The sequence below is a fragment of the Tyto alba genome, unplaced genomic scaffold, assembly GCF_018691265.1.
Source record: "Tyto alba isolate M040663 unplaced genomic scaffold, T.alba_DEE_v4.0 Super-Scaffold_22, whole genome shotgun sequence".
NCBI classification, from domain to species: Eukaryota; Metazoa; Chordata; class Aves; order Strigiformes; family Tytonidae; genus Tyto; species Tyto alba.
The window spans coordinates 14184868-14211410 of NW_024881296.1; the positions used below are offsets into that span (position 1 = coordinate 14184868).

At 43.4% G+C, this 26543-nt stretch overlaps 1 protein-coding gene across 3 annotated transcripts; it reads left to right on the forward strand.

Moving 5' to 3' along the window:
* Positions 1 to 1051: 1051 nt before the first annotated feature.
* UNC93A (unc-93 homolog A) lies at positions 1052 to 25771 on the forward strand. 3 transcript variants are annotated; one of them, XM_032996926.2, is made up of 10 exons: positions 1052 to 1120; positions 1728 to 1994; positions 8469 to 8675; positions 11077 to 11258; positions 12060 to 12289; positions 15013 to 15138; positions 17996 to 18213; positions 19351 to 19486; positions 21265 to 21396; positions 25422 to 25771. In XM_032996926.2, exons 3-10 carry the CDS (start codon positions 8589 to 8591, stop codon positions 25685 to 25687), a joined length of 1377 nt encoding a protein of 458 aa, XP_032852817.1. In that variant the 5' UTR covers positions 1052 to 1120; positions 1728 to 1994; positions 8469 to 8588; the 3' UTR covers positions 25688 to 25771. The 3 variants fall into 3 exon arrangements, with proteins under 3 accessions (XP_032852817.1, XP_032852818.1, XP_032852820.1); XM_032996927.2 differs by lacking the exon at positions 1728 to 1994 and having other exon boundaries at positions 1062 to 1120; XM_032996929.2 differs by lacking the exons at positions 1052 to 1120; positions 1728 to 1994; positions 8469 to 8675 and adding an exon at positions 9631 to 9774.
* Positions 25772 to 26543: the final 772 nt, after the last annotated feature.

The following is a 26543-nucleotide window of genomic DNA, read 5'->3' on the forward strand; positions in this document are numbered from 1 at the left end:
GCAAGACAAGTTGAAGCAAGGCCTTATGTCTGTGTCATTTGGGTCACCAGAATGTTGTCCCAAAAGCAGGTTTCTTCATCTGGTGTGCAAAGAGCCAATTAACACATAGAGTCGAGATATTTGTATCTATTACAGTTCTGCTCAGAAAAGGGTGCTATGCATCCAAAGTGGCCAGCACACCGAGTTACAAACACACACCATATTGATTTCATTCTGAACACACAAATGCACACCTCTATACGTAATTATTGGTTAGTATTTTATCACAATATTATCTATTGGCTAGTTTTATTCCTCATTTTCATTTAAACTCACAGTATCTACTTACTAATGTACTCATGGTCAAAGGGTAAGGGGCTTCCTGAAGAGGTGGGTATCTTAAGTTATAGAGGTGTGGGTTTCATATTATAATGAGCTAAATTTACCTAAAGGACACAAAAATAGGTACTTTCTACAGCATTGTTTCAGATCACCATTCTGTTGGTCATAAATCCTTAACCATACAATAGTTCTACTCTAGAATTAAGAAACAATAAATTTGTTTATAGTGATAGTGTAAGAGATTTATCTGTAACTCTTTGAAACAAGGACAGAGAGAAACAGCCTGAGGGAAGCACAGTTAACAGTGGGAGTGGGGAGGAAGCCCTCTAAGCCAAGGAATGTCTCAAACACTCGCAAGTAAGGAAACTATCATCACTGGGTGGATAACATGGAGGCTGAAGCTGATAAGATTGCCTGGATAGCACAGGATGCAGCCGGAGGAGGGGGCCCTGTAGAGACAAGACAATTCTGCTCTAGTACATCTTGTAAAGTTTCAAGGGCCATTTCTCTGGTGAATGACCTTTGCTTCGTTATCCACGAAATGCATATTAAAGTTGACACCCCTGCATATGCTAATGAAGATTAACAAGATCATGCTAGTTGCATCATCCCATGAAGCACTTTACTCCTCCCCATACATGTGGTACATAGGTATGTGGGTCAACCTATGGGAGGGACCCAAGGAAAATGTGTATAAATTGAGGGAGGGGCAAGGAGTGAAAAAGAAGCAAAGAAATAAGTGAAGACAGATCCAACCTTGAACCTTCGTTGGCTGGACCAAATGCAGGATCCGGGACCGGTGATCTCTATTTCTATCCCCATTTCTATCTCTTTATATCTCTTTTTACCCCTTTCCTCGTTATCATTAAGTAACTCAAGGCATATCATACCGCTTGCCATAATTTGTTATATACTTAGTAAATTATCATGTATCCAATTAGTACATTGTGGGAAATTAATAAATGTTGTGTGGACTTTGAGACTTGTCTCACTGTTGTCCACTCCATTGGGGATTTATGAATTTAAGTCACTTGTCTCCCTCTTCTGAGCAGGACATGAAAAATAGTGATCCTGGTTCCAAATAAAAACTTAGATTCTGAGCTGCAGATCAGATGAGAAACACTGTTTTTTGTCTTTTGCTAAATTTTTGCTCTTTTACCCTTTTACAACAGTGGGCGGTACTGATAGTCCTTACTATCCTGAAGTTATGGAATGCCTTCTGTGAAATGGGTGGAATGACTCTGACTAACAATCTTAGCACTCCTCTGGAGACAGGAACATTTTGGTAGAATATTAACAGTTCATGAGAAATTAATATGAAAGCAAGAATGTAAGTGAAATAGTAAGCAGGAGGTGGAGTTTTATGTGCCTTGTGTTCCTATAGACTGTTTGCTTCTTGGTTCTAGTATCACATAACTGCTGACAAAACGAAGAGGAGTTTCTAAACAAGGATGGGAGTTTCACAACCCTCATGAGCATACTGAGACAGTTTCCATAGGATCTGTGCAAGATTGGAAATACACAGAGGGCTTGCTAATCTCCCCAAAAAGGACAGAAAATGTGAAGTTTGTTCAGAACAGCAACTGTCAAGACACTCCCAGCTGTACTCTGCTACCTGTTTCCAGTGTCTATCACAGTTCCATAATTTCAAAGTACAGGAAGCCACTTGAAAGGTAATTTTATTTGATTGAACACAAGGAGACACAGACTAGGGAGCCTGCAATTGGAGGGTCGTGTGTGGGAGAAGGCAGGGCTGTGGACTGGAGAAAGAGGGTCAGGGACATCTTGTAGAGAAACAGTGTCCTGGGTGTCTGCATGATTTACTGATACTGGGGCAAGGGAAGGAGTCTGTTGCTCAAGCCTAGGAGAAACTCTCAATCAACCTAGGGGAAGGTTATGGTGCTTCTCCATATTTTATGTCACATAAAAGGCCTGGTAAAACAGGTCATTACCTGCCCCAGGCACTTGGTGATATCTACTGGGATAGGGAAGAAGTTTTATTGTCAAAATTTACTGCAGGAAAGAAAACAATAACAAAATTGTCTATTCTGACTAATTCTAATAGATCTTATTTTTTGCCTATAACAAATCCTTTCTCTCATGTCATACTGCACACCAGCCTGTACAGAACAGTCCTTTTTCATGTTTTACTCTCAAGAGACCCTGCTTGCACTTCTGCAGCTTGGGAGCTCCTGTTCCTATATGCAGTTATAGTATGTTCAATCACAGTATTCACAAGCTGGGGGGTAGCAAAAATTACAGAGGAATAGTCTCATGAGATATTTTCCTTTTATCTGCCATAGATATTTACACTGGTAGCAATAAATAGGTGGTAAATATTCCTCTTATGCCAGTCTCCAGCTGCAGGTGCAAACAAGGGACAAATGAGAAGTGGAAGGCATTGGAGAGTGAGAACCTCCACATTTCAGGATGTCTACATCATCATGCTTTTAAGCAATCCTGCTTTCTGAGACCAAGCCTCATTTTATTCCCACAAGGAGATAAACTGGTCACAAGACGTTGTGATAGCCTTTCAAAAGCAGGGGCTTCCTGGCTGAGCAATATAGACCCTTTTTTTGTGCTAGCTTGATAGTGGACATTAATAACATGAGCAGCCACCTCTGAACCAAAAAGGAAAGGTGAAACAACACGGTCTGGGTTGCTCACAGAGTCCCATCCTCCCAGTCCACATCTTGGGTATGTGCAAGGAATTTCTGATGCATGCTCATATGAACAACTAGTATGCAGTCAAATAGTTTGCAGTAAATGGCTCTTAAGACTTCAGAGCTGCTGCCATACAAAAGACTATTGTTCATATGCAGGATCTGCCTGGCTACCCTTTCATTATAAAAGCACAGATCACAACAGTGGCATGTTTATCTTCGCAGGGTGTTAAGTCTTACCAACTGAGCCACAGCCCCTCTTTTAGGATTAGAAATGCATTTATCCCAGCTATTCCAAAACATCCAAAATTCAGGGTAAGGCACATGTACAAAGTCTGTGCTCAGGCAACAGTTTTAAGAAGGTAAAATGTGAACAGGCTGAGTCTGAACCAGATGAAAGCACTTCTTCATGAGAACGACTGCAAGACAACTCTGGTGGAGAAACAAGGGATTGTTCATGGGCAGCTGTCAGCCTGGAGAGGCTGATCTCCATAGCTGTCCTCTGCAGAAAGGTCAGCTGCTACACAGGGCAGGGGCTTACCTTCAAAATGCTTGAATCTCTCCCTAGGCTAGAATTAGTATCTGTGAACACTCTCATAGATGTGTTCATGCATTGAAAACTCCAGCCAAGAGAGATGCAAATCTCAGGAGGCAAGTAACGTCTGTAAGAAGTCCAACACTTACAGGAACTGTTTCTCTGGCTCATAAAAATTTATGAGTGAGCCTGGACTGGCATCACATCATCCTATCCTAAATTGAGTCCTGGATTTACTGTAGAGGCAATATTGGTTATTTGCACAGCTGCATTGAGCAGAGCAGACAAGTGTCTTGTGGGGAAATTCTCCTACACAGTCCTACTGATAGGAAAGTCACAACTTCATTCAAGGCTATGGCCTGCACCCTCTCTGCATTTTTTCAATTTGTTCCCCCTTCTATGATGAGCTGACTCCCAGTCCAGAAGACAAGGCATCTCTCCTCCTCTTCCTTAAGGGATAAGTAGTGGAGCTGTAAAAGGGCCTCATAAGATATTAAGAGCAGTGTTGAGGGAGCAGGGAGAGGGATCTTACAGCCAGTGAGCCTAAAAGTAGTGTAACAACCTGTGAAATGGGAATACAACCAGCAATTTTCAGGTGACTCCCTTAAGAAGAAAAAAGTCTTGGCAGTCAGGGGGAGATGAGGCAAGGAGGGAGAAGCAAAGAGATTAAGTCCGGGTGATGGCTAGGGAACAGAAAAGCAATAAGGTAGGATTGCATACATCAAGCCATAAAGGAAGATTGAGATAGACAGTTTGATGCCTCCAGAGAAAGACAGAGGATGTCAGCAGGTAGGATTCAGACAGAAGTGGCATACTGATGTCTATGCAGCCATGCATGTAGAGGGGTCTGGGTGGAACAGATGAAAGGACAGTATCTCTGGGTGCATTGCATTGTAGAAAAGGAGCAGTATTTAAAAGGAGAGAAGGGAAATAAAGGAAATTTGGAAATGAGATCTGAAATGCTGCAGGAGGGGGAGATGATTAGACCTTTAGAGGCACATAGGAGCAACTCACACTGCTGGTGCTTTTGGCACAAGATAAATTATTTTTCTCAAACTTTGTGGGCAAAATGAGTTCACTGGCTGGCAACTCCTTTCCAACCCTCTTCCCAGAAGAAAACAATTTTTACTGCTTGATCTGTTCAGCTCAGTGTTATGAAACTCACATCCAAGTTGTGACCCTCTCTCAACATGTAACAGCCTGTAAGTTACAAGACCCCTATCAGGAATGGTTGGTCTTCACAATGCACATGTGTCACTTTTAGCCATTCCTGCTTCAACTCCAGATTCAGCAGAGCACCAACAGAGGGGAAGGGGGAGCAGAAGAACAGAGCAACATGGACAGGCTTTCACAGCAAGGAAGGGAACGCTGTGCCAGCAGCCTGGACCAAGCAGCCCTGAATGTTAATTAACCCCTTTTCTTCTGAAGGGGCTAATAAAAAAGGAGAACTCAGATAATGGTCTGGCAGGTGGGAACACTGCAGGTATGTCAGGACAGGCTAATTTCCTGAGAGAACGGGACTTTGGGAAAAAAAGAGTAGCTGCAGTACAGTTAGACGTGCCTGGGCATCTCATAGGAGTCAGCCATGCTTTCCTATGCCATCTGCAAACTGTGAAAGATTTTTAACATCTAGATCATTTAATGTTGCCCCATGCATCAGCCTTACGTTTTACAGATACCCGCCGCTCTGGAGAAGTAATTTATTTCCTCAGGACACTCATACTGCTACAGCCCATGAAGAATGTCTTCTGTGTGACAGCCCAAGAAGAGGAGCATTTGGGGTCGCAGTGTCTTAGTCAAATGAGGGTCTTGATTACCCCACAGTAATCTCTGGAAAGACAATTCAGGGCTCATGTGTCTAACAGGATGGATTAAATAGCAGCAGCATGGGCTCAACCAGCTGGGAGTGTGAGCCAGGTAGTTCTCTGTAGCTTACCAAAAAGGACCATGCAATCTGCTGGCTTGTCACAGTTAAGAGCTCCAGCACAAGCCAGTATATTAAGGGCTTTTTAGTACTGCTACAGCTCAGGACAACAGGCTCGGCTGTGATGTTGCCCTCTAGTACATCTGCAATGTCTTCGCCAGGGAAAAAGGACAGGAGTGAGCTTCACGTCTGCAAGTACGAATATGCAGACTCTGTTTCCACTTTCCCTTCTCCCCAACCCTGTGTTTGGAGGTATCCATGAGGAAGCACTTCTCCTGTGCAACTCCTGCTCGTTGGCAGCACCTCAGAGACCAGTGCCAGTTAGGGCCAGCTCTTCAGAACTGCTCTTGCAACACTTGCCCATATTAGGTGGGTGGCCAAGCCATTGGCCAGCTAGCCCATAAAAATACTCATTCTTTCTACAGATAGGCTCAAAGAGCTTATCAATTAAGAGATCCCTAAGACAGAAAATCCTATGGTGAGTATTCTTTGTGGTTTTTTGTTTGTTTGTTGGTTGGTTGGTTTGGTTGTTTGTTGTTTCTTTTTTTTTATTATTATTATTATTCTTGAAAAAAAACCTGCCTAAGCAATATATTTAACTAGAAAAGAGTAAATAGGGAAATTATAATTATGAAGCACAAAATCCCCCAAAGATTAGCATCTGGTGCTATAACCTTTCAAGCAAAGGCTGTTCTCATTTACACTGAGAAAATAAACACAGAAAAATAAATGTGATGGGCCGTGGGATGAAGTCATGAATTTAACCAGCCTCTTCTATCTCCCATATTTGTGATTGTGCTCTGCGAGACACTTCAGATTGGTGGCTGCAGTCTCCTATTCAACAGCTAAACCCAAAATGCACTGCGCAGCTCCTGAAGCTCACTTAATCTTAGTTAGACTGGCAGAAAGAATGGAAGAGGTGTCAGGGGTGAAACACAGCAGGCCTGCCAGAGCCACCCGCTGCCTGGTACCAAAGGAAGAGATCCTCAGCCTTATCAGATCGCCTTGCGAAAGGCTCTGCACATTCCTAAGGAGGGGCTCAGGACCAGGCAGTTGGATAACCCAAAGCTCTGGGCAAGAGATGCAGAACAGTCCAAAATGCCTTTGATCATTTGAAAGGACAGAAAAAAAAACTCCGGAAAAAAACCCACCATCCCCCATATGCTCTCCAACATTGCACTGCTGAGAGGACGTGACTGAGTTAGGATTTCAGAATTCCTCCAGAGCAGAAGTGTATCCAACACTGCATTTTAAATATAGCATACACTTAATGCTGATTCTTTTAAATCAGTGTTGTTATTACTGCTAATGTCAAGAAAGAGCACTAAAATAAAGGCTTTTATAATTGAATGCGCTTTACACTATCTTTGGTTCTTGCCTCTTCCAGAGCAGGTGATAATTACGCTTTTATTTAGGACAAACGTTATTCTTACATTTTCTCATTCATTTTTTTCCAGTGGTTTTAAACCTCTGAACTCAAAATCCTAGAATTTTACAGGCTATTTCTAAGGCATCCAAAACAGAAATAAGCATGTTATCACCAGGTGTAAATTTCTTCTGTAATTTCTTCACCTGAAAATTGCAAGGGTGCACAAACCTGAAAAGATTGCAAAAAGTACCACTAGTTTGGTTTATAAGCCTTGCTGAGGATTACAAACACTGCGAAACAAGAGCAGCATTGTGATCTAATTGAAAGTGGGTTTTATGCTGACCATGGTAGTCTATAAAATAAAGAGCCAGTATTCTGCTATCTTGCAATATAGAAGTACCGTTAACAACAGAGAATTAAAAGATTATGTTTTCTGCATTATTTCATTCAAGAAGATTATAAGACGAAAGAAAATGAAAAGGCACATACTGGAATTTTCTCCAAAGTAGAAACTAGCTGTGACCTCTTTCATGTATTAAATGAATTAATGCATTAAAGCTTCCTCCCCTCACCCTCGAATGTCCCTGTGGGAAGCAAAATTGTGCCATCTAGTGGGATTTGGGCCAAGGCACTAGGCACTGCGGGCACCCTACAGCCCACCTCCCCTTGAACCTGTTTACACTGCAGCATGGACGTCAGTGGATTCCACTTTGCTCCCAAGTTCAAACCCCTCCTCTGCTAGAGCTGTGGGAAGGGTCTGCTCGCCCTGCCAGGCTTAGGGGCAGAGAGGGCTCTGCGTGCTCGGAAGGGGAAGATTCGAAAGCTCAGTCAGCACCTGCAGGGTGGCCAATGTGTCCCCAACAGCGACAGCCCAACTTCACAAGGGCAGGCTCTCAGAAGAGGGGGAAGCAGGGACAAACATGCCAGGGCTGGCTGGCTAGGGGGAAACTTCTCATCCTTGAGCCAGGCAGCACTGGCAAAGCAAAGCACATCCCACAGAGGTTATTTCTTTCCGGGGCAGGAGGAGGGGAGCAGAAGTGGCTTTTTCATTTCTCTGCTCAATCCGTGTTTCTTCTTGGCTTCTGACTCAGTGTGAAAGATGGGGAAAATGATTGTCGGGAGTATGACTTGTTAATTTGAAACACTGAAGCCACGGGGTTCACCACAGATGAAGACTCCCCTGCTTGCCAAACAGCCAGCAGCCTTGGTTGGCTATGCTGCACAGCCATGGAGCTGGTGTACGCAGGTGACCCTGTACTACAAACCATCTCATTTCCTAGACCGCTTTTGTAACCTTAGTTAAGCATTAGGCCTAATATAGATTTCAGTGCAATCTTTTAATCTTTGCCCTTTATGGATTAGTGCATCTTTATGCCAGACGGTCATTTTACCACTTGCAATTTTTTTCTTCTGTGCTCGTGACTGGAGAGAGCCATACAATGTACAGCTGCAATACTGAAATCGGTCCAACCGTTGCAAGTGACTTATAGACCTATCTAATAAAACCTGATAGGTGTCCTTTGGGAGCACTCTTTATTGCCTCAGTCACAACAGGTGAATGAGTAACGACTCTGCAAGGATTTTTCCGTATGAGTAAAAGTAAAGTTCACTGGTAAATCCTCAAATAATTAACAACTCTTTCCTCTACAAATGCAGTGAGAAGTGACTTTTTGCAACAAAACATAAGCTGTTGCTCTCCAATTCAGAGCATCCCCTGGAATAATTGGATCAGCTCTGCTCATTGGCAGACCTTTTGATATTCTTGTATGAATCAACATGGAAAGGAATCTTAAGAATGTTTTGATCATTTCTTTTGGATTTTTACTTCTCTTCACTGCTTATGGAGGACTCCAGAGTCTACAGGTAAGTGGAGCATCTCCCACTGGTAGGCAGGATTGTTGGCCTAGAAGGACATCAGAGCGGTGTGAAACCCATCAGTCTTTCCATGGTTTCTATGAGGAAAGCATGCCCACTATTTTTTATGATGTAGGTTAGGACATCAATGTGCTGCAGGTTAGTATTCCTCACACAGATCCATAGCGTTTACTAAATATTTTAAACTTGTACTTCTCAAATAGTTTTAATACTTGTGCCAAAGTACTTCTGTAGGTCCACAAAAGTTGTTTGAATAAAAACTACCTTTCTCTGAAATTTTTCTCAAAAGAAGATATGGCAAAATGGAAAACAAATTCAATTTCAGGAAAGGGTTTGTTATGAATATTTCTAAATTGCTATATTTTTATTATTATTATGCAGCAACATAAAAGAATAAAACTGCATGCCTAATCCATTACATAATCAAAGTATAAAATAATACAATAATTCTGGGCATCATGATATAACATAATAATAAAAAATATTATTTTAAATCAAAGGCAGCTGTGGCTTGTATTGGCATTAACATCTTAAAACACTGTAGCAGTAATGGGTTTCTAGAATGACTTGAACACTCAGGATACCACGAGGGATCTTGTCTTTAGCATAGCCAGAACAAAAACCTGAGGGCTACTATTGCTGTCTATAAATACTTCAGGGTAGATACACACAAGGAGGAACTTTTCAGACTTTAAGACTCTGCTGTTCTAATGACAAATACAAGCACGTAAGCCATCCATGAGCAACTTTAGGCAGGATATTAAAGGTGACCCTGATCAACTGGGTTGGACTTTCCCACCGGTGTGGGAATCTGGATGCTTTAAAGGTGGAGCTTGATACATAACACGATGCACTTGTTTTCAATAACAAGGCGTTGACCTCATTTCAGGAAGAGGTCCCTGCCAGCTCTGTGTATCTCTCTCTTCTCTCCTTGAGCAGTTTCTGTTTGCTGACACTGTTAAACTCCAAGTTCAGGGAAGGTCTGCAAAAACAGTCCCAAAAAATGGATGGAGATATTATGAGCTGGACAGACTAATGAGGCCGGGGAAGATAAACCCAAGAAGTCACCAGTGGGCCCCACCCTCAGGTTAAGTGCTGGAACATAAAGCCTCCCATAATGCTGCAGGAGGCAGTGGTACTGATCACAAAGTAGTCCTCTTCTCTCTCCAGTTAGAAGAGTAGTCCTCTTCTCTCTCTCTTTTCTCAAGTTAAAGAGGACTTGCTGAGACACAATCAAAAGAAAGTTATTTTACGGTATTGTAGCCTTGCAGGAGAAGCATTACAAATGTTGTTTATTTCAACATTCCCCCCCAGCACTCCCCCCCAAAACCCCAAAGCATTACCAATTAGGCTAATGATATGATTTTGAAGGCCTGGCCTCTAATTTTTGAAAGCTGTAGCTGACAAAACCAGGCACGTGGTGTTTCAGAAACAAGACCTCTGTGATCAGGAAGCCTCTTCTCCTGTTCGCAAAACAACCATTCTGATTCTCAAATATGTTGACACTGCTCAACAGAGAACCTCCTCACCTCCCAGTCCTGCTGCCCGCTACTCCCCAAGGGTGCTGTGCGACTGCCACCACGGTCCCATCCTGCATGGCTGGACCACGCAGACACACAGGGCTTGGAAGTGCTCCGTGCAGCTACGAGCAGCCTTGCTCTCCTCCAGCACTCTCCAGCGCTCCCCTCCACCATGCAGGCCCCTTTCCAAAATCCTACTGGATTGCATCAGCTTTTAACGGAAACAAACAGGAAAATGTTAATAAGCAGCATCTTGATCTTCACACTGCAACTTTCACAGTATTGAGACAAGAGGATTTTGAGCATAATAATGTAAAACCTGGTTAGATCAGTAAAATGTTATTCCTCCCTTGTGAAAATGTGGCTGAATCAATTCCTTCCAACTACAAAGGGCTGCTGTGAGCATAGTAGGATATTTGGACCTTGGCCTCTGAAGAATTTAGAAGTTAAAAAACCCCTGTAGTTTAAAGCAAAGAATCTTCCACTCTCGCTAAGTCAGCCCTGGCGATGCAGACCTGAGGACATTCCTGCCTGAGACAAACAGTGAAGGCCAAGAAAACAGCTTATCCTTCATTCAGCTTGTTTTCAAAGAGAAACTCGCACAAATTACATTACTTAATCTAAAGTCTGACCTACCAGGGCTTTGAACCTGAGGAATCCTCACCTGGGTTTGTATCACATTTTCATAAATGGGCTGCCATTGTGAGGAAAACCATAAATCCATAACCGGGCTGTTTGCAGAAAAGAGACAGTAATACCCAGACCCAGCTTCTCTGTCTCTCTCTTTCTGCCTTGAGCCACTCCCTGTACTCCACCGTAACATGTGCCTGCGATAATATTTGTCTCGTCCTCTCTTTCTGTCCATGCAGAGCAGTCTCCACTCAGAAGGCGGCCTGGGTGTTGCTTCCCTAAGCGTTCTCTATGCTGCACTCATCTTATCGTCCATGTTCCTCCCTCCAGTCCTCATCAAGAAGCTGGGCTGCAAGTGGACCATCGCAGGCTCTATGTGCTGCTACATTGCATTCTCCCTAGGGAACTTCTACGCCAGCTGGTACAGTTTAAATACTTTAACCCTGCCTGTTGGGTTTGAAGAAAATCAGTAAGGGTAAAGTTCTTCCTTCTTTTTCTTCCCCATTCCTACTCTACCTCTGTGCTGCAGAGTTGGAAGTTGGATGCAAAAGGTGTTACTTGCAAGAAACAGGGACAAATGAATCCAGTAGCAGGTGAAGCAGAGAGGTGCAAATGTGCAAAAAGCCAGAATGAATGCATCCATCCACCCACCTGAAGCTGCTTCTTTAACTCATGTGTGCAGCATAGACTTCCCTTCAGAAAAAAAAAAAAAAAAAAAAAAGATACAACAACAAAACCACAGAAGTTTCATTTAAAATCCAAATGACTTCTAGGACTCTGTCTGAAAAGAGTGAAGGGAAGGCTAACTTCCAGCCAGTGGCTCTGGCAGCAGAGAACCACAGGAGGGGACCAGCTCCTGCCTTGCCCTTTCGGAGGCAGATGAACAACTGCTCTCCAGTGACGGGGGATGCAACCCTGCGGAGGAAAGGTGTTGTGATCCACCTTCTGAAGGGCAGGTGCAGTTTCATTCTCAGCTACAAGAGGATAAGGTACATGAGCACAGGCCTAGCCCCTGGGCACAGCTGGGAGTGCTTGTACATCCTAAACTTCCTAAGACTGGCCCTTTCTTGGTTCCATGTAACACATGTATTGAATCACACCAAGGATAAATCTATTTCTTTGATGTCTACTTTTGCCTCTGGATCACTGGGAAAATGATGATGATTTTTGTTATTATTATGCTACTGGTAAAAACGATGCTAAATGCAGTGTTCTTCCACAGGTACACACTAATCCCTACCTCTGTGATCCTGGGCTTAGGAGGAGCACCACTCTGGTCTGCCAAATGCACTTACCTCACCATTGCTGGCAATTCATATGCTGAGAAAGCGGGAAAAAATGGGAAAGACATTATCAACCAATACTTTGGGGTCTTCTTCCTGATATTTCAGTCCTCCGGCATCTGGGGAAATCTTATCTCATCCTTGATATTTAGCCAGGTGTCCACCAAAGGTAAAATATAATTTAAATCTTGATGCTTCTTTCTCTAAACATCAGCTGGTTCTAGATAGTTAAAAGGTAGATTTCTGTAGTTGAGCTGGTGACCGTCAGTTGCCTTCATAGACAGTGGAAACAGGCACTTCAGATGCGACTTAGCTGATCTGAAGGTAGATGTCTGAAATAGATGGTCTAACTTACTCTCTGGAAGAGTTTATTTTCTATCAACTCTTCATCAGCCGTAAAGAGAGTTCAGACAGCTAGCTCAAAAATAGATGTCTATTGAATTCCTTTTGAATTCCGCCCCTGTGTTGTAAAGTATAGATAGGCTGCTGGCAGTGACAGTCTTTCACATCTGACTTCTATTTAAAGTGGATTAAAACAACAGGCAAAACACTGAGGCAGCCTTTTTGTAAAGCCTGTGGTATTGGGTTAATTTGACGTTAAACATTCAAGGTTAGTCAAGCTGATGCTGGAGGTTGCTGAAAATTAGTCCTTTACAGAATTGACAAGGAGAAATAGAAGTAGCTGTTGGCAGGAGCCTGCGTGCCAAGGCTCCGCTGCTGTATTTCAGGCTCAGACAGCAGATGCCGATGTAGCTTGAAGAAATCACTCAGCAGCGCTGCCCTCATTTCCCACTCTTGTGATTGGTGTAAGCCTTAAAAGGGCAGTTCTGAAGATAAATTAATATTTCATCACCACTTAGAGATTCAAAGTGCTACAGTGTATTCCCATTGCAGTCCGCCATGTGTTCCCTGTCCTGTCAAAGTCTGAACGGGATGGACGTGGAACAAGCTTACACTACTACTGTGAATAGCCAAAAGCTACGGCTCTCCCCAGGCTCGGCTAAGCGGCACATCCTCTGGAGGGTATTCAAACAGGTATTAGGCTAAAACTAAAGGTCAGGGAGCTGGCATCAGGTTTTCACTCTTTGAACTCATGGCTTTATGGAAAAGTAGTTGACACAAGGTGTGATACTTCTGGATAGTCATGCTCCCTTGAAACCCAAGCAACTATAGGTGAAACAGCACCAAAGCAGCGTGTGTGCTGTGAACAGCTCTCAAAGCTAAAGGCCTTGCATATCTTCACAATGGTGATGGGCATTCATACCAAAAGCTTCCCAACTGTGCCCTCTCAGTGACAGCCAGCTCTCACCTAGAGGGAGCTTCTTGGAAGCGAGCGGGTAAGGATCTCCAGTCACTCACTTCTTTTCCTCTCCTCTGGCAGTGCAGCAAAGGTGTCCACCCATGTGTTCATATACTTAAAATGTATCATTTCACTGAGCAGTTGGAAAGATATGGCATGTATCTGCAGAATTGAAATGCATGCAATTCAGACATGTACGTACACTTCACACATTGCCTGCCTCACTGCATCCAGACACAGCAAAGCAAGCTACTCCACAAGGTACCACAGAAGGCAGTAATCAGTGTAAATTACAAGAGTCATCCTTCCTCACTCCTCAGTATTGCAGCCCTGTTTCCAAAGGAGCAGAACAAACCCTGCCTTGCAGCTTCCATATCAGCAATTGCACGTGCCTCTGCGTCTTCAGGTGATGCATGAACAGACAAAAAAATTGTTTTATGCACTTCCACACTTTACTAGTGTCACTCACTTTTGCATATGGTAATTTTGATGAAGGTCTGTTTCTTCAAAACTGGGTAGCAGTAGCCACTGGCTATATTAACACAATGATTTTCTTTATGTTACTCAGTTTTATCTGATGTTGAACCTAAAGTCGTTTATGAAGCTAGTGAAACAGCTGATTCACACTGCAGCAGCTTTCACTGGAAGCAGTGGCAGAAAACACACTAAAAGTAGTTATACAATAAGCCTAATTGAAAAATTACAGATCAAGTCCTGTTCAACGAATCAGCCAAGGTACACTGTATTGCCCTTTATTGTGCTTGGAGCAGTGACAAATTCTGCACTGAAAGCACTGAAGGAATGGTATGGTTTTTTGACCATCATTCCCCACCAGACAGCTCGTTCGGGCTCACACTTTGCGTTAGTGGTGTTTCCTTACAGAAAGGGTACTGGGGGAAGTGGGCACGGTGTCGTGGTGGCACGCAGGGTGCATGAGCACACGCGTGTGTGTGGCTCTGACACATGCCCAGCACAACACTGACAGGAGTGAACAAAGCAAAGGTCTTACTGCAAAACCTGCCAAACTGTTCTAGTTTCAAGTGTGTTCTCAAAGAGTAATAAAGCCAGTAACAAAGTAATAAAGCCAGGAAAAGCACATTTCTTGGAAAACTGCATTAGAGGGTAATCGTAATTTGAATTTATACAACAAAAAGATGTCTTGAGGTGGTTTCCGTTCCTGTAACGCACACAAAAATTATCTGGAGAGGGATAGTGTGCTCTGGCTGCAAGAACTGAGGTCCATCAGTTCAGTGGTGGTGTAAACTGGGGGACCTGTCTTGTGGGGTATTATGATTAAGAGGTACAGATACACGCTGGAACTTTACATACTGCAGATTGAGTTCAGCTTCAGATTTCAGCCTTTGGATTTAGCCCATGTCTCCATGTAACCTTCAATTCACTGTTCTGCCCTGAGCAACTGTTTCTCTTAGCCCAAAGTTCTGTGTATTAAACTGGGATTGTGAAGTTAACATCTCTAATCAGGAAGGATTTGAAACCGGGACCAATCGCCAAGCACTGGACTAACTTCTCCTTACATCCTTACATATAGTCTGCACTCACCTGATCTCTTCCTTTGGTTCTTACTGACTTAGTGGAAATCTCAGAAGAAAACCTGGCGTGCTGCGGAGCGTATGACTGCATGACTGATACTGCTAACACAACCGGGTCAGCAGAACACTCCAGCTCCTTAATCTACACTCTGCTAGGGACCTACACCGGTAAGTAATCCACACAAGCTTCAGTGAGCGTCACTGATGGGGAACCTACTACTTGTGAAAGCCAGCATGACTTTGCAGATTAAGTTTCCAACTTCCTCCTTCAATCCAATTTGTTAAAAGGAAATAAGATATGTGAGAGCTGTAAACAGCTCCTTCCTAAAGAGTTGCAAATGCTTTGCGCCAGTGCTGTATCATTTCTGTCTACCGGAGCAAGACATTCTTTATGCTTTTCACTTGGAATAAAGCTGAAGCCCAGTATGGTGACCCCACTGTTACACCCAACGTCAGCATTGCTCTGCAGGCTCAAATCAAAAGTATGCCCATGTTGCAATTAGAGGATTACAGCAGTTTGTCCAGCTATGCATGAGAGAGAGCTCTTTAAATTCACTACCTTCCGGATCAGCAATAGTGAACTGGTTCCTGACGGCACTGGGCAGATTTATTGACGCACGCAAAGGTCCCAGGTGCTAAGAGCAGCCCAGCCAGTGGTACTCAAACTCACCACCTTCTAGTCGTCTAGGGATGCCTACCAGAACTGGCTGCTGTCCTACCACGTGTAAAACAGTTTCAGCTCAAGAGCTGTACTGTAATTAGAGGTGGACCTGAACCATGGTTCCCAGAACATGCACTCTTTTGGAGGGAGGTTTTTGGATCCATCCAGATCTCAGAAGCTGAGATTGTACAACTTCAGTCAATTCTCAGCTGTGATGCTTGCATTATAACACCTCACTGTGAAAGGCAAAGATAAAGAGAAGCGCTTGGCGAGTTGGCATGACAGGGACAAGGCAAAGACAGGGAATACTGATGGCATCAGAAATTAGAAAGACAAAAAGAGAAGTGCAAAGATTCATTCAGCAAGGAAAGTTCAAAAAGTGATTGGCTTAAAACAAGTTATTGTCTGGATAAAGGGGCAGTATCTGGCAAGGCTGTGTGTCACCTTAGCTCTGTTAAAATATCTTTGCGGTTGCTGCACACAGATGTACTCTCTATGCCGGGACAGATACATGCAACTTGTAACTTGTTGTACAATCACACAGAGCATATGTGATCTGGTCAGAGCCAGCCCTCCCCGGACAAGGGCACCGCAGCAAGCCCTCCCTCCTTCCCCAACCTCCACTCCAGTAATTGGTGAGAAAATGCAAAGAATATCCCCCCCCACTTCCCTTCCAGAGTGTGCTGGAGCTGATGCCTTTCTGCTAAAGGCAGGTTTAGCTCACAAGTTCAAATTTAAATTTGATGACTAACATATACAGCACTCCCTTAGGCTTTGCTCATGCAAAATGAATGCAACCCTGATGTCTGCTGACCCTGCATCACTGGGGTTACATTTTTCTTTTAAGCTCTTAATAAAAAGATATGTCTTTTCCTACCTCGAGGGAAACCAAATAGCTAAACATTTCATTCACAGACATTTTTTAAATGTCTCCTCTGTTTGGTTGCTGAATACATATTTTGCTCAGCTTGGGTGGAGACAATAATGGGTAAGTCTTACGTTGTTCAGTTTTCTCAAGGACCGTGAATATTTATGTTCATACCAACTCCTATTAAGCCATGCAGTTACTTATCTCCTAAAACTGCTCTTGATTCATTTGACATATTTGTTAGAATGTTTGCCCTGTGAAGGTGGATGTCCTGCTCTCGTCCATATAAGTCCTGCAATCGGCCCCTAAGCACTAACAAACGCCCTGGCAGAACCGACAATGATTTACGTCATGAAGGGTTTGAAGCTCAGCCAGAGTGGAGAACCAGGACACTGCAGAATGCTATTTCCTTCTAGGAGACACAGATGAGAAATAACAAGCAATAAAGAAATTGAGGCAATTCACTGTAAATCCGCTAATATATTTGGGCATTAAAAGTTCCCAGAAAAGAGCATGCCCGTACACAGTAACGTAGGAGCACATTTAACAGGCAGTGTGGATGGGAGGTGATGCCCGGTTCTCCTCTTACTCTGAGCTCCACTTGTTTCTATGGATGGAATTCTAGTCAGCCTGAGTAAGAGAGGAAACATAACCATGCCTTGCACCTCTAGCAGAGCAATCCATAGTGAATCTATGGCTGCTTCATGTGTATCATGAGACACAGTTATCTTCCTGATAATGTGAAAAAAATCATATTGACTCACCCTTCAAGCAACAAACCTAGACCACTGCATAAGTGATCATCTTCTGATTAACTACCCCGCGTATTCCCCATTATGTTGCTTCTGCTAGGAGATTATAGGTTCAAAGCTGTAACTTCCATCTATTTCAAGTCACCCAGAGTTGCTCACTATCATCTTTAAAATAGCACCTATTCCGTACTCAAAACATGGCTCCGAGCTGACAAAAAATATAAAGAAAAAGAAGTGAGATATATTGAGATCCAGGACAGCAGTTGTCCTTCTAGCCCTTTATTTTTCTTTCCATGTATTTGAAGGAAGATCCCCCCGAGCCATGAAAACCTTGGCACTGGAAGTGAATATTCCTCCCTCGTGTTGATTTAAAGCCCTTTGATAGCTCCTGAGGGAGCTGTTTCTGGCTGCTCCCCGTCCCCGCGACCCCTGGCTTGCCCTGGAAGGGTGAGCGATCACCTTCTGCAGCCACGCAGCTGGCCTGGCGGCTGCCACAAAAGGCCAGTCACAGCTAAACCGAGGGGATTTGCGTGGTGCCCAGCTGTACGGAGAGGACGTGAATGTTGATCAGGCCTCTTGTTTACACAGAAACGGCCTTTACACTGAAGCGGAATTGGAGGCATTGGCCAAAACATCCCACAGAGAGCTATGCCCTAAGTCAGAACAATAACAGCAGCAAGCGACTTCCCATCATTCTTCCAGCATTCCTCAGTTCTTCATGAACTTTTTGTTTTGTTTTTGCAGCTAGTGGTGTGCTAGCGGTCTTGCTGATCGTTATATTTCTGGACCAGATCGCTTCTGACCAAGCAGAGACTGAGAAAGAAGTACTAGAGGCACCATCCTTTTGGTCTACGTTCCTAGCAACTTTGCAACATCTTAAAGATAAAAGACAGTGTCTTCTAATCCCTCTGACAATGTACAGTGGATTTGAACAGGGTTTTCTTTCTGGTGACTACACAAAGGTGTGGATGGCAATGAAAATCTGTTTCTATCTGAGTTTTGTGCCTTTGTGTCTTACTATTTCATCTGATCTACATTTACTTCTTAAATCAAGGTGTTTTCAATGGCAATTTGTGGCTTGCTAAATCAGTGCTTTCTTCTGCTTGAACGAACTCTGAGTGACATCGTCAATCAGGAGAGGCCAGCAGTAAATGTGTCCCTTGGAACAGAGTCAAAAAGAACGCGGTAGAGAGCTTAACTCACCAGTGGAGGCCACAGCAGAGAGCTACAGGTTCAAACTCTTCAGCCCGTTGTAAATAACAAACTGGGAGAAAAGCCAGAAGTCTGCAAAGCTTTTCTGTCTTCCTTCCTTCTGGTTTCCCTAGCATTCACATAAGTGCAAGTCAGCACACATACCACGTATTTTATTTTGACAACCTTTACGGTAAGGGGGGCAACCCTCAACGTGCCTGGCTGAACGGCCTCACCCGTCACTACTGCAAGAGGCCCAAACCCTGATGGACTGAAATGATCAAAACCAGCTCAGATCCTCCAGTTTCTCTACAAACCCAGACACACGGCAGGTGTGTTCTCTGGACATTCATTGAGAAAGCCTCCAAAGAAACGGGGCAAACTTCCTGACATGCTTATTTGACACCTAAGCCTTCAAACCTTGCATATAAGCAGAGCGTAGAACACACTTGCTGCTGTGTTGGAATGGATTGAAAGGGGCACTCCATGGCCACCTCCGTTGGTTATATGCTCTTACAGGTCAAGTCCTCATCATTTCTTGGGAGCTGCTCTTTCATGACCATGGTGCTGACTGGCAATTTTCATCTCTGGGGCTCTGAAGGGAAGGGCAGGAAATTCCTTGTTCCACTTCCAGGTGTTTTATTTGCATAGCAGGCAGTGCTCTGATTTCTTCTGCTTGTTACTGCTCTGTTTGCATGGCAGCAGTCTGACTGGGAACTCGGTTAGGACTATTGCTGCTGAAGGCCAGCTATGTCAATACCCCAGGGACCTGTCAGCAAACTCTGTAGCTGTGCTCCTTTGATCTTGTCCACGGTGGCTATTTACCAAACACTCAGGCTAAGACCCTTGAACCTTAGCTGCATATTTTCACTGACGAAAATGTGGCACCACTGCCTCTTCTCTTCCAGACATATGTGACCTGTGCCCTGGGGATACGTTACGTTGGTTATGTGATGATCTGCTTCTCAGCTGTAAATTCCCTCTGCTCTCTGTTCTTCGGGAAGATCTCTCAGTTCACGGGTAGAAAACTTCTATTTGCATTAGGTATGTAAACATCACTTGAAGGCTGATGACCTCATGTAACATATTAAATCCAGTGCTCCCCCCTTTACATGTGCTACAAAGGGAGAGCTTGCTGTCAGCTATCAGTTTAAACCATAATCAATCTGGAGGCAAACTTCATTCATGAGAAGAGAGGCAGCACAGTTAACCACCGTATTGAGGTGATTGCCTTACATCATTTTGCTGGTGGTATAGTTCACCCTGCTTTTGCGGATGGTATCTACTCAGACAGTGCCCTACAGTTTTGATGCTTTCTAGCTCTGATGTAACCAGGGATGAATGATCTTACAATACATGACCTTACAGTACAGATGTTGTGGCCTACACTATACCAGAGCACGACTTCTCCACTGGGGTGAAATCTCCTCACCTTTATGGACCGAAAGCAGCTGAGGCCCTCATGAGATACACTGTTGATTTGAGTCTTGGGGGATGGTGAACTTGAAAATTTCAGCAAGCAGTCTGGGAATTTCAGGAAAATTTTTCAAGGTTGGCCTGCTGTCCTTTTCACTATTTGTTCTATAGGAAGAAAAATGAAAGGAAGTCATATGCCAGTGTGTCAGGCTAGAGTAACTTGAAGGCTTGTGTATGGGACAGTAATTTTCAGGTTGCAGAAAAAGGAGAAGAGATTTGTATATTTAAGAACATCTCCTGTCCAGAGAACACTGTTCCAATGAGTCACAGAGTAATGGAGGCAGAAAACCACCAAGAAATATTTATTTTGTGTCGCTGTCTCCACTAAGCATACCGAAGTCTGTTGATCCCTTCCACTACACAGTAACCTGTATCATTAGAAATGTCACTGACTGTGTTAATGTGCATCTTGACATTCTAGATATTTCCTCCACAGGAAATTTAAAATCTGGGCAAGGAAGAAGACATTTAGCGTCTTTTGTGCAACAGTCACTGGTTCAGAGATTCTTCTGCATGTGTCTTTCCTAGGTGTATGTCTCAACTGATGAGATTCAGTCATGATTAAAAAAGACAATAATTAATAATAATAATAATAATAATAATAATAATAATAATAATAATAATAATAATAATAATAATAATAATAATAATAACAACAACAACAACAATAATAACAACAACAACAACAACAGCAGCAGCAACAACAACAACAACAACAACAACAGCAGCAGCAGCAGCAACAACAACAACAACAATAATAATAATATACAAACTGTAGTGTTAGCAATGCAAGACCTCGGAACCTCTTGGTTCTGTTTAACGGTCTTTGTGCTCAGCCTGTGAAGGTGGACCTGGGTGGGGTTGAATCTTAAAAAGAAACAGAAATATGAGAATCACCAGATTCTTTATCTTTAGCTCACCTTTAGCTATCCTTAACTGCCTCCTCTGGCCCAGAAAGGAAACCTGTGCTTAAGGACAAGGTAAGGAGAGCAGAAGTGCTCTTCCTCCCCCTTCCCACATGCTTCACACAGTGACTGCAGGTCTTTCAGCAGCCCCTTCACCTACTCAGTGGCAGTTCTTGTCCTTTGGGCTAACGGCTGTATCAGCGCCAAGGATCTCTCAGCTCAGGACATGGCTCAGAATTATTAATTGAAGACTGTCAAAGGACTGCATTGTCTTGTATTTCATGGGATAGCAACTCAGTCAGTGCAAATATCAGCGAACCAGAAAGATTTTAAGATTGCCTTGTGCTCAACTTGGGGGAAGAATTTGAAAATGTTACCTACCACTATCAGTCCTTTCTGTAACCACATTTGCATTTCTCTACCTTCTTTCCAAATCAACAGCCGCAGTTACAAACACCGCCTGTATGATCGCACTACTGCTGTGGAGACCTCATCCTAAGCAGCTTGCCGTGTTTTTCATATTCCCCGCCCTCTGGGGCCTCTCTGATGCCATTTGGCAGACACAAACTAATGGTAAGTCCGGGTAACAATGAAATCTATTCACTTGAGATATAAAATCTGCAGGTTTGTATTTATAAAGGCAAGGCGTGCATAAAAATGATAATGGGCTTAAGACAACATCTGAAAGAAATAAGTTAGCTCATTGGAAAGTAGTGGAAATAGAAATAAGTTGGGAACAGGAAAGTTAAATACTCATTAAACAAAGTTTTCCAAGATGAATAGAGAGAAACACTACAAAAGATGATAACGGATATTCAGAACAAATATTCTGCAGGAGCATAAGTATTTCAAAGAAAATTAGAAAATGAAGAAGAAGGATACATTTAGTCTGTCTTTTGCAATGAAGGAGAGCACTCTGGATGAAAAATCAACTCAAAGCACTGCCACAAAAGAAGCAGCAAATTGGCTGTTCGGAGTTATTAGGAACAAGTTGAGGGAGAAAACTATAGAGAACAACATTCTGCAACCAAGCAAACCCAAGCAGTTCTGATTTTCTCCATTTCAAAAATCATAATCCAATGTGATAAGGCACAAGAAGGCAATAAAAAGGAGCTGGGTCATGGGAGACTTCCACTTGAAGGAAGACTAACTAACTAGGCCACTGTAGCCTGAACAAGTGATAAGGAAAGCAGTCAGTAAATCATTACTAGTATGGAGAAAGTGATTAGAAGTTCACTTTCCCTTAATAACAGAGCTAGTGGCAAGAAATAAAGTTATCGGGCAGCTGGCTTTACAGAAATCGAAAGGAATGCTTTTTTCACACAATGAATAATCAAGGTATGGAATTCATGGCCAAAAATGTAAATGTTTTAAAGCTGGAATTACATCCCTTCAGGGCAAAATGTTCTTGGGGGCTATTAAAGCTTGGTGGTCCAGAAGAAATCTCCAACTCAGAAAGTCCCAATGTCTCTGATTGCCAGAGTCAGGAGGGCACTGGGAAGGGAAAGAGCACTGTATACTGGCCTCATTTCTTACACTCTTCTCCTAGGAGTCTGTTACTGGAAGTATAGCATTGGACTACTTATCTGATGCGTTACAGTTGTTCTTACAATCTTTTATGTTCTTCTGCTTTGTGATACTGTGCAATTATTATGCACTGACAGCTCAGATAATGAGCTGATACAAACAGACTTCTGTCAGGGATTATTTAAATTTATCCCTCCACCACAATGAGAGGAAGTTCTCTTCTAGAGACTAAAAACAGACTCTAAAATGCCGGAGAGGGCAGGAAAGAGCTGTAGTCTGTGGTGACTTGAAGTCAAGTCTGCTCATGACTGTCAGTCACACACTCTTTTTAAGTCAGTGCCATAGCCTGTGTCAGTGAGACAGTTAAATGCTCTCCCAGCTGCTCTCGTATTCTGACTCTGATTTAATGAATATTGTTTTCCTCAATCTCACAGTCATATTTGGCAGATGCCATAGGAATATGCACATGACAGAACTAGCTCATCCGGCCCTACATCAGGTTGTGTGTCTTGTCTTCCATCCCTCTGGTCCCTGTGGTTGCTTCAGCAGCTTAGATGATTTCACCCACTAGAGAAATTATCATGTTCCTCCTAGAGAGCCAGGGGGAAATCACCGCGGTCCTTTGCCCGGCACTGACAGTGATCTCCTTCCAAGCACATGTAAAGTCCCCACCCCTACACACAAGCAAGTGACCAGCCGGACTTCTTCCCTGTTCCTCCAGCAGCTCCAGCTCACATCCCTTAGAGGAGAGCTAATACATACTTCAAGGGGCACCCCCTCATCTTCTCTCATCCCAGCCCACAGCCTTGCGCCCTTGGCACAATTTTAAATCAGTGCTCTCACTATTGTCACATACTTAAGACATTCTACGGTAATCAGGACGGTTTACCTCGGCCTGCTGTGGATAGTTAATCCTGGAGTTCCCCCTAGAGGAGGATATATAGGCTCACAGTAGGTGAGTCGCTTCATCTTCTCACCTTTTCCTAACCTTTTTGTGCATCTGTGTGGACACTCTCACTTATTTCCCATGAAAGCTGCTTCATTTCAAAGTGTGTAGAGCCCTCCCCTATCTAACCTTAACACAGATGCTGTCATTCCCCCCCCCGCAATCGCCACACTTGGGGCATAACAACTGTGTATCACAGAGCAATGGGGTAGACTACACTAAAATAAAGTTCGTTCCAGGCTGACGTGCATCCTTAGAAAGGATATGAATCAGCCTGGAAAGGTTATGAACCTGGACGCAAATAATTTCGAGCTGTCCTGTTATGTGCCCGTGCCTACTAGTACCAGGGGAAGGAGTGAGGAAAGGGGCAGTGGTAAACAGGGAGGACAATTTCTGTGGAATGGTGCTGCAGAAATTGAGACCTAGGAGCCTCACCACTCAGCCAGCCCAGCAGGTCCTGCTAAACCTTCAGCCAGGCAACTTGCGCCTCTCTGCACTTGGCAGTGTTTGTGATAGGGACCAATGTTTAGTTTTGAGGCAAAACCACTGTTGTGCTCCTATGTAACTGCTACCTAATACCACGTGTGCATCCTGGCAACGAGAACTTTCCTGACAAGTCAGCCCTTCCTAGAGCTGAACCTTGGACCAGACCCTCACTCAATTCTCCCATTGCTTTGATTGAAAAATAAATCTTCATACGAGCAAGGGAAAACAGATACCAGCTGAAAGCCAGAATCTTTACACATAGAATTGTCATGGCATCAGAAATCTTCCAATAGTAAACTCTGCTCCCTAATCCCCTTCCAGAAGATAACACAGGGCATAGCAGCAAAGTCATGTGAACTACTTGTACTTGTTCATTTATTAGGCAAAACTTGGAGGAGTTACCAGATAATTCACACTACACTACACTCAGACAGTTTGATGAACTAAGTACATCTTGTGAGACACTTGTCCAGATTTTCCATCAGGTCTAAATTGAAACGTTCAGTGAATGTCCTCTTATAGTCATCAGAATGCAGTAAGTGTTTACAGACAGATGATGTCTCCCCCTTCTTCACATAACTGAAGAGTTAGTTGAGCTTCCCCAGATTTCTAGAGAACTTTGTACTGCTCTCTGCCTCTTGGCTGAATGTGCATATTTCAAACAGATGTGTTGTTAGACAGAGAAGTGGATGACAAGAGTCAAGGTTCCTGACATTTCCCCCCATTCTCTCCCCGCACACCACAGCTGAGTCAGTGGAAATGCCCACTTCTTTATCACCACTGATGCTAGCTCAGCACCCAGAGGAAAGCAAGCTCTCTCCCCTTCCCTGCGTGCCCGACTAGCCAGGCTGGGAGGCTGGGGATCCCTCCCTCTCTCCCAGTTGCGGGCATGCAGCTGACTGAATCAGCAGGAACTCCCCGGTGAACACGGCTGCATTGGGACAACCAGTTTAACTAAGCCCTTGGGTCAAGCGAGTTTTCCAGTTGCTGCCCAGAGGTTCTGTATGCATCAAGGACACATTTTTTGCCAACCCATCCAGCAGCTGAAAATTTGAAAACCTGCTGATCTCAAAGAGGCAAATCTCCTCTGCACATTAAATCTGAGCCCAGTTGCAGCAGGGAGGTCCCTGTGGTTCTTTGATCCTTTCTATCCCACGCTGAAAGAGCAACTTGGTCCCTAAGGACCATATCATCCCTAGACAAAAACACCTAAAGGACATGGTATACTCTTCTCAGTAGTTATACGTGGAGACTCTACAGTGACAAGGCCATTTATGACCATCTCCTCTTCCTCCTTACTTACTCACTCATCAGTGCAAGGGCCTTCCTTTTTGTGGCTTATAGTTTAAAAAATAATCTTCTTTGCCATCTCATTTCAATAGAGCCCATCCTTTCTTCTTTCCTCCCTCCCATTTTCTTTCCCTTTCTCTCTGCTTTCCCTGTTCTGTAACACCTGATGTATTATGTCTCTTGTAACAGTTCACAGGAGCACAATAATAGTTTAAGACAAGGCTTGTCCTTTCCTTTCTCTGACATTCATGCGGGAGGGTCTATCTTCCCCACTGTGGTCTGTTTATTCCCTTTGCAGAAAATACATGGTTGCAGAATTAATCTTAACAAGGTCTCTTCTTCCTTCTAGGACTCTATGGCCTTTTTTTTGAGAAACACAAGGAGGCTGCCTTTGCAAATTACCGTCTCTGGGAATCACTTGGATTTGTCATCGCCTTTGGTTATAGCACCAAATTGCAAGTCTACATCAAGCTGTACATTTTATTGTCTGTGCTTGTGTTGTCTATGGTGACATATGGAGCGGCTGAATACCTCGAAGCTAAGAGCTCCCCTGGGATACCTGCTGATACAAAGAAGGAGAACGTAGGACCCCTCACCCAGGAAACACGCATGTGATTGAACAGGGTCAAAGTGATGGAATCAAAGCAAACAAGACCAGTACAATGCAGATGTCTTAGGAGTAAAAATCTCTTTTGACATCTTATATTTATAGGGCAAGATTTTCTGACTTTACCCTTTCATACGAATGACTAACTAAATGTTTCCTCTTTTTTTAAATTAATGAAGTCTTAATAAATGTAAACAAGATTCTTAAAATCCTCATGTTTTTGTATCTGTGGATAAGACCTAGTAGCATAGCTTTACAACCAAGCCTGAAAAGACCACATGTGAAATCAGAAGATGAAAGCAACTGGGGTTGCTCAGCTGATTGTAGATGACAGATGTCATTTAATAGAACCACTAACTATAATTATTTATATTGTTCTTATCCAGCATTCTTTAACACTTGCTGAAATTAACATTAAGTTATAAACTGGCCATATCTACAGTTCATATCCAAACACAACAAAATCTGCTAACCTCTGATTCCACCAGCTTGTCTCAGGCCAGCAGACAACTGTGTTTCTGTCCATGTCATCTGTCTATCTCAGCACTCTTTCCCTTTTGGTTTTCCTGTCTCCAATTTTTTTGTCACCACTTACAGCAGCTTTTTCCCAAAAGAGATGCCTTCCACATGACCAAATACTTCAGTCATGATGAACTCTCCCTGCTTCCCCATCCACAGACAGAGCTGTTTTCAAGATAAGCAGTCAGGGCATGTTACTTGGGGAACCCAGTCATGAAAAGGACATAGACAACAGTGCAAGTCATAGAGTGAGAAGAAGAAGGATGGGCCTACACTGTAATATCTCCTTGAGACCTCTATGCATCTAGCAGTGGGTCAGATGAAGATTTCCGTCAGCTCATTTCA

Bases quoted from the DNA above. Each gene is read 5' to 3' on its own strand.
- UNC93A (XM_032996926.2), top strand. From the start codon at position 8,589: ATGGAAAGGAATCTTAAGAATGTTTTGATCATTTCTTTTGGATTTTTA. The intron at 8,676-11,076 runs GTAAGTGGAGCA...CTGTCCATGCAG, and splicing joins GAGGACTCCAGAGTCTACAG to AGCAGTCTCCACTCAGAAGG. The intron at 15,139-17,995 runs GTAAGTAATCCA...TTGTTTTTGCAG, and splicing joins TCTGCTAGGGACCTACACCG to CTAGTGGTGTGCTAGCGGTC.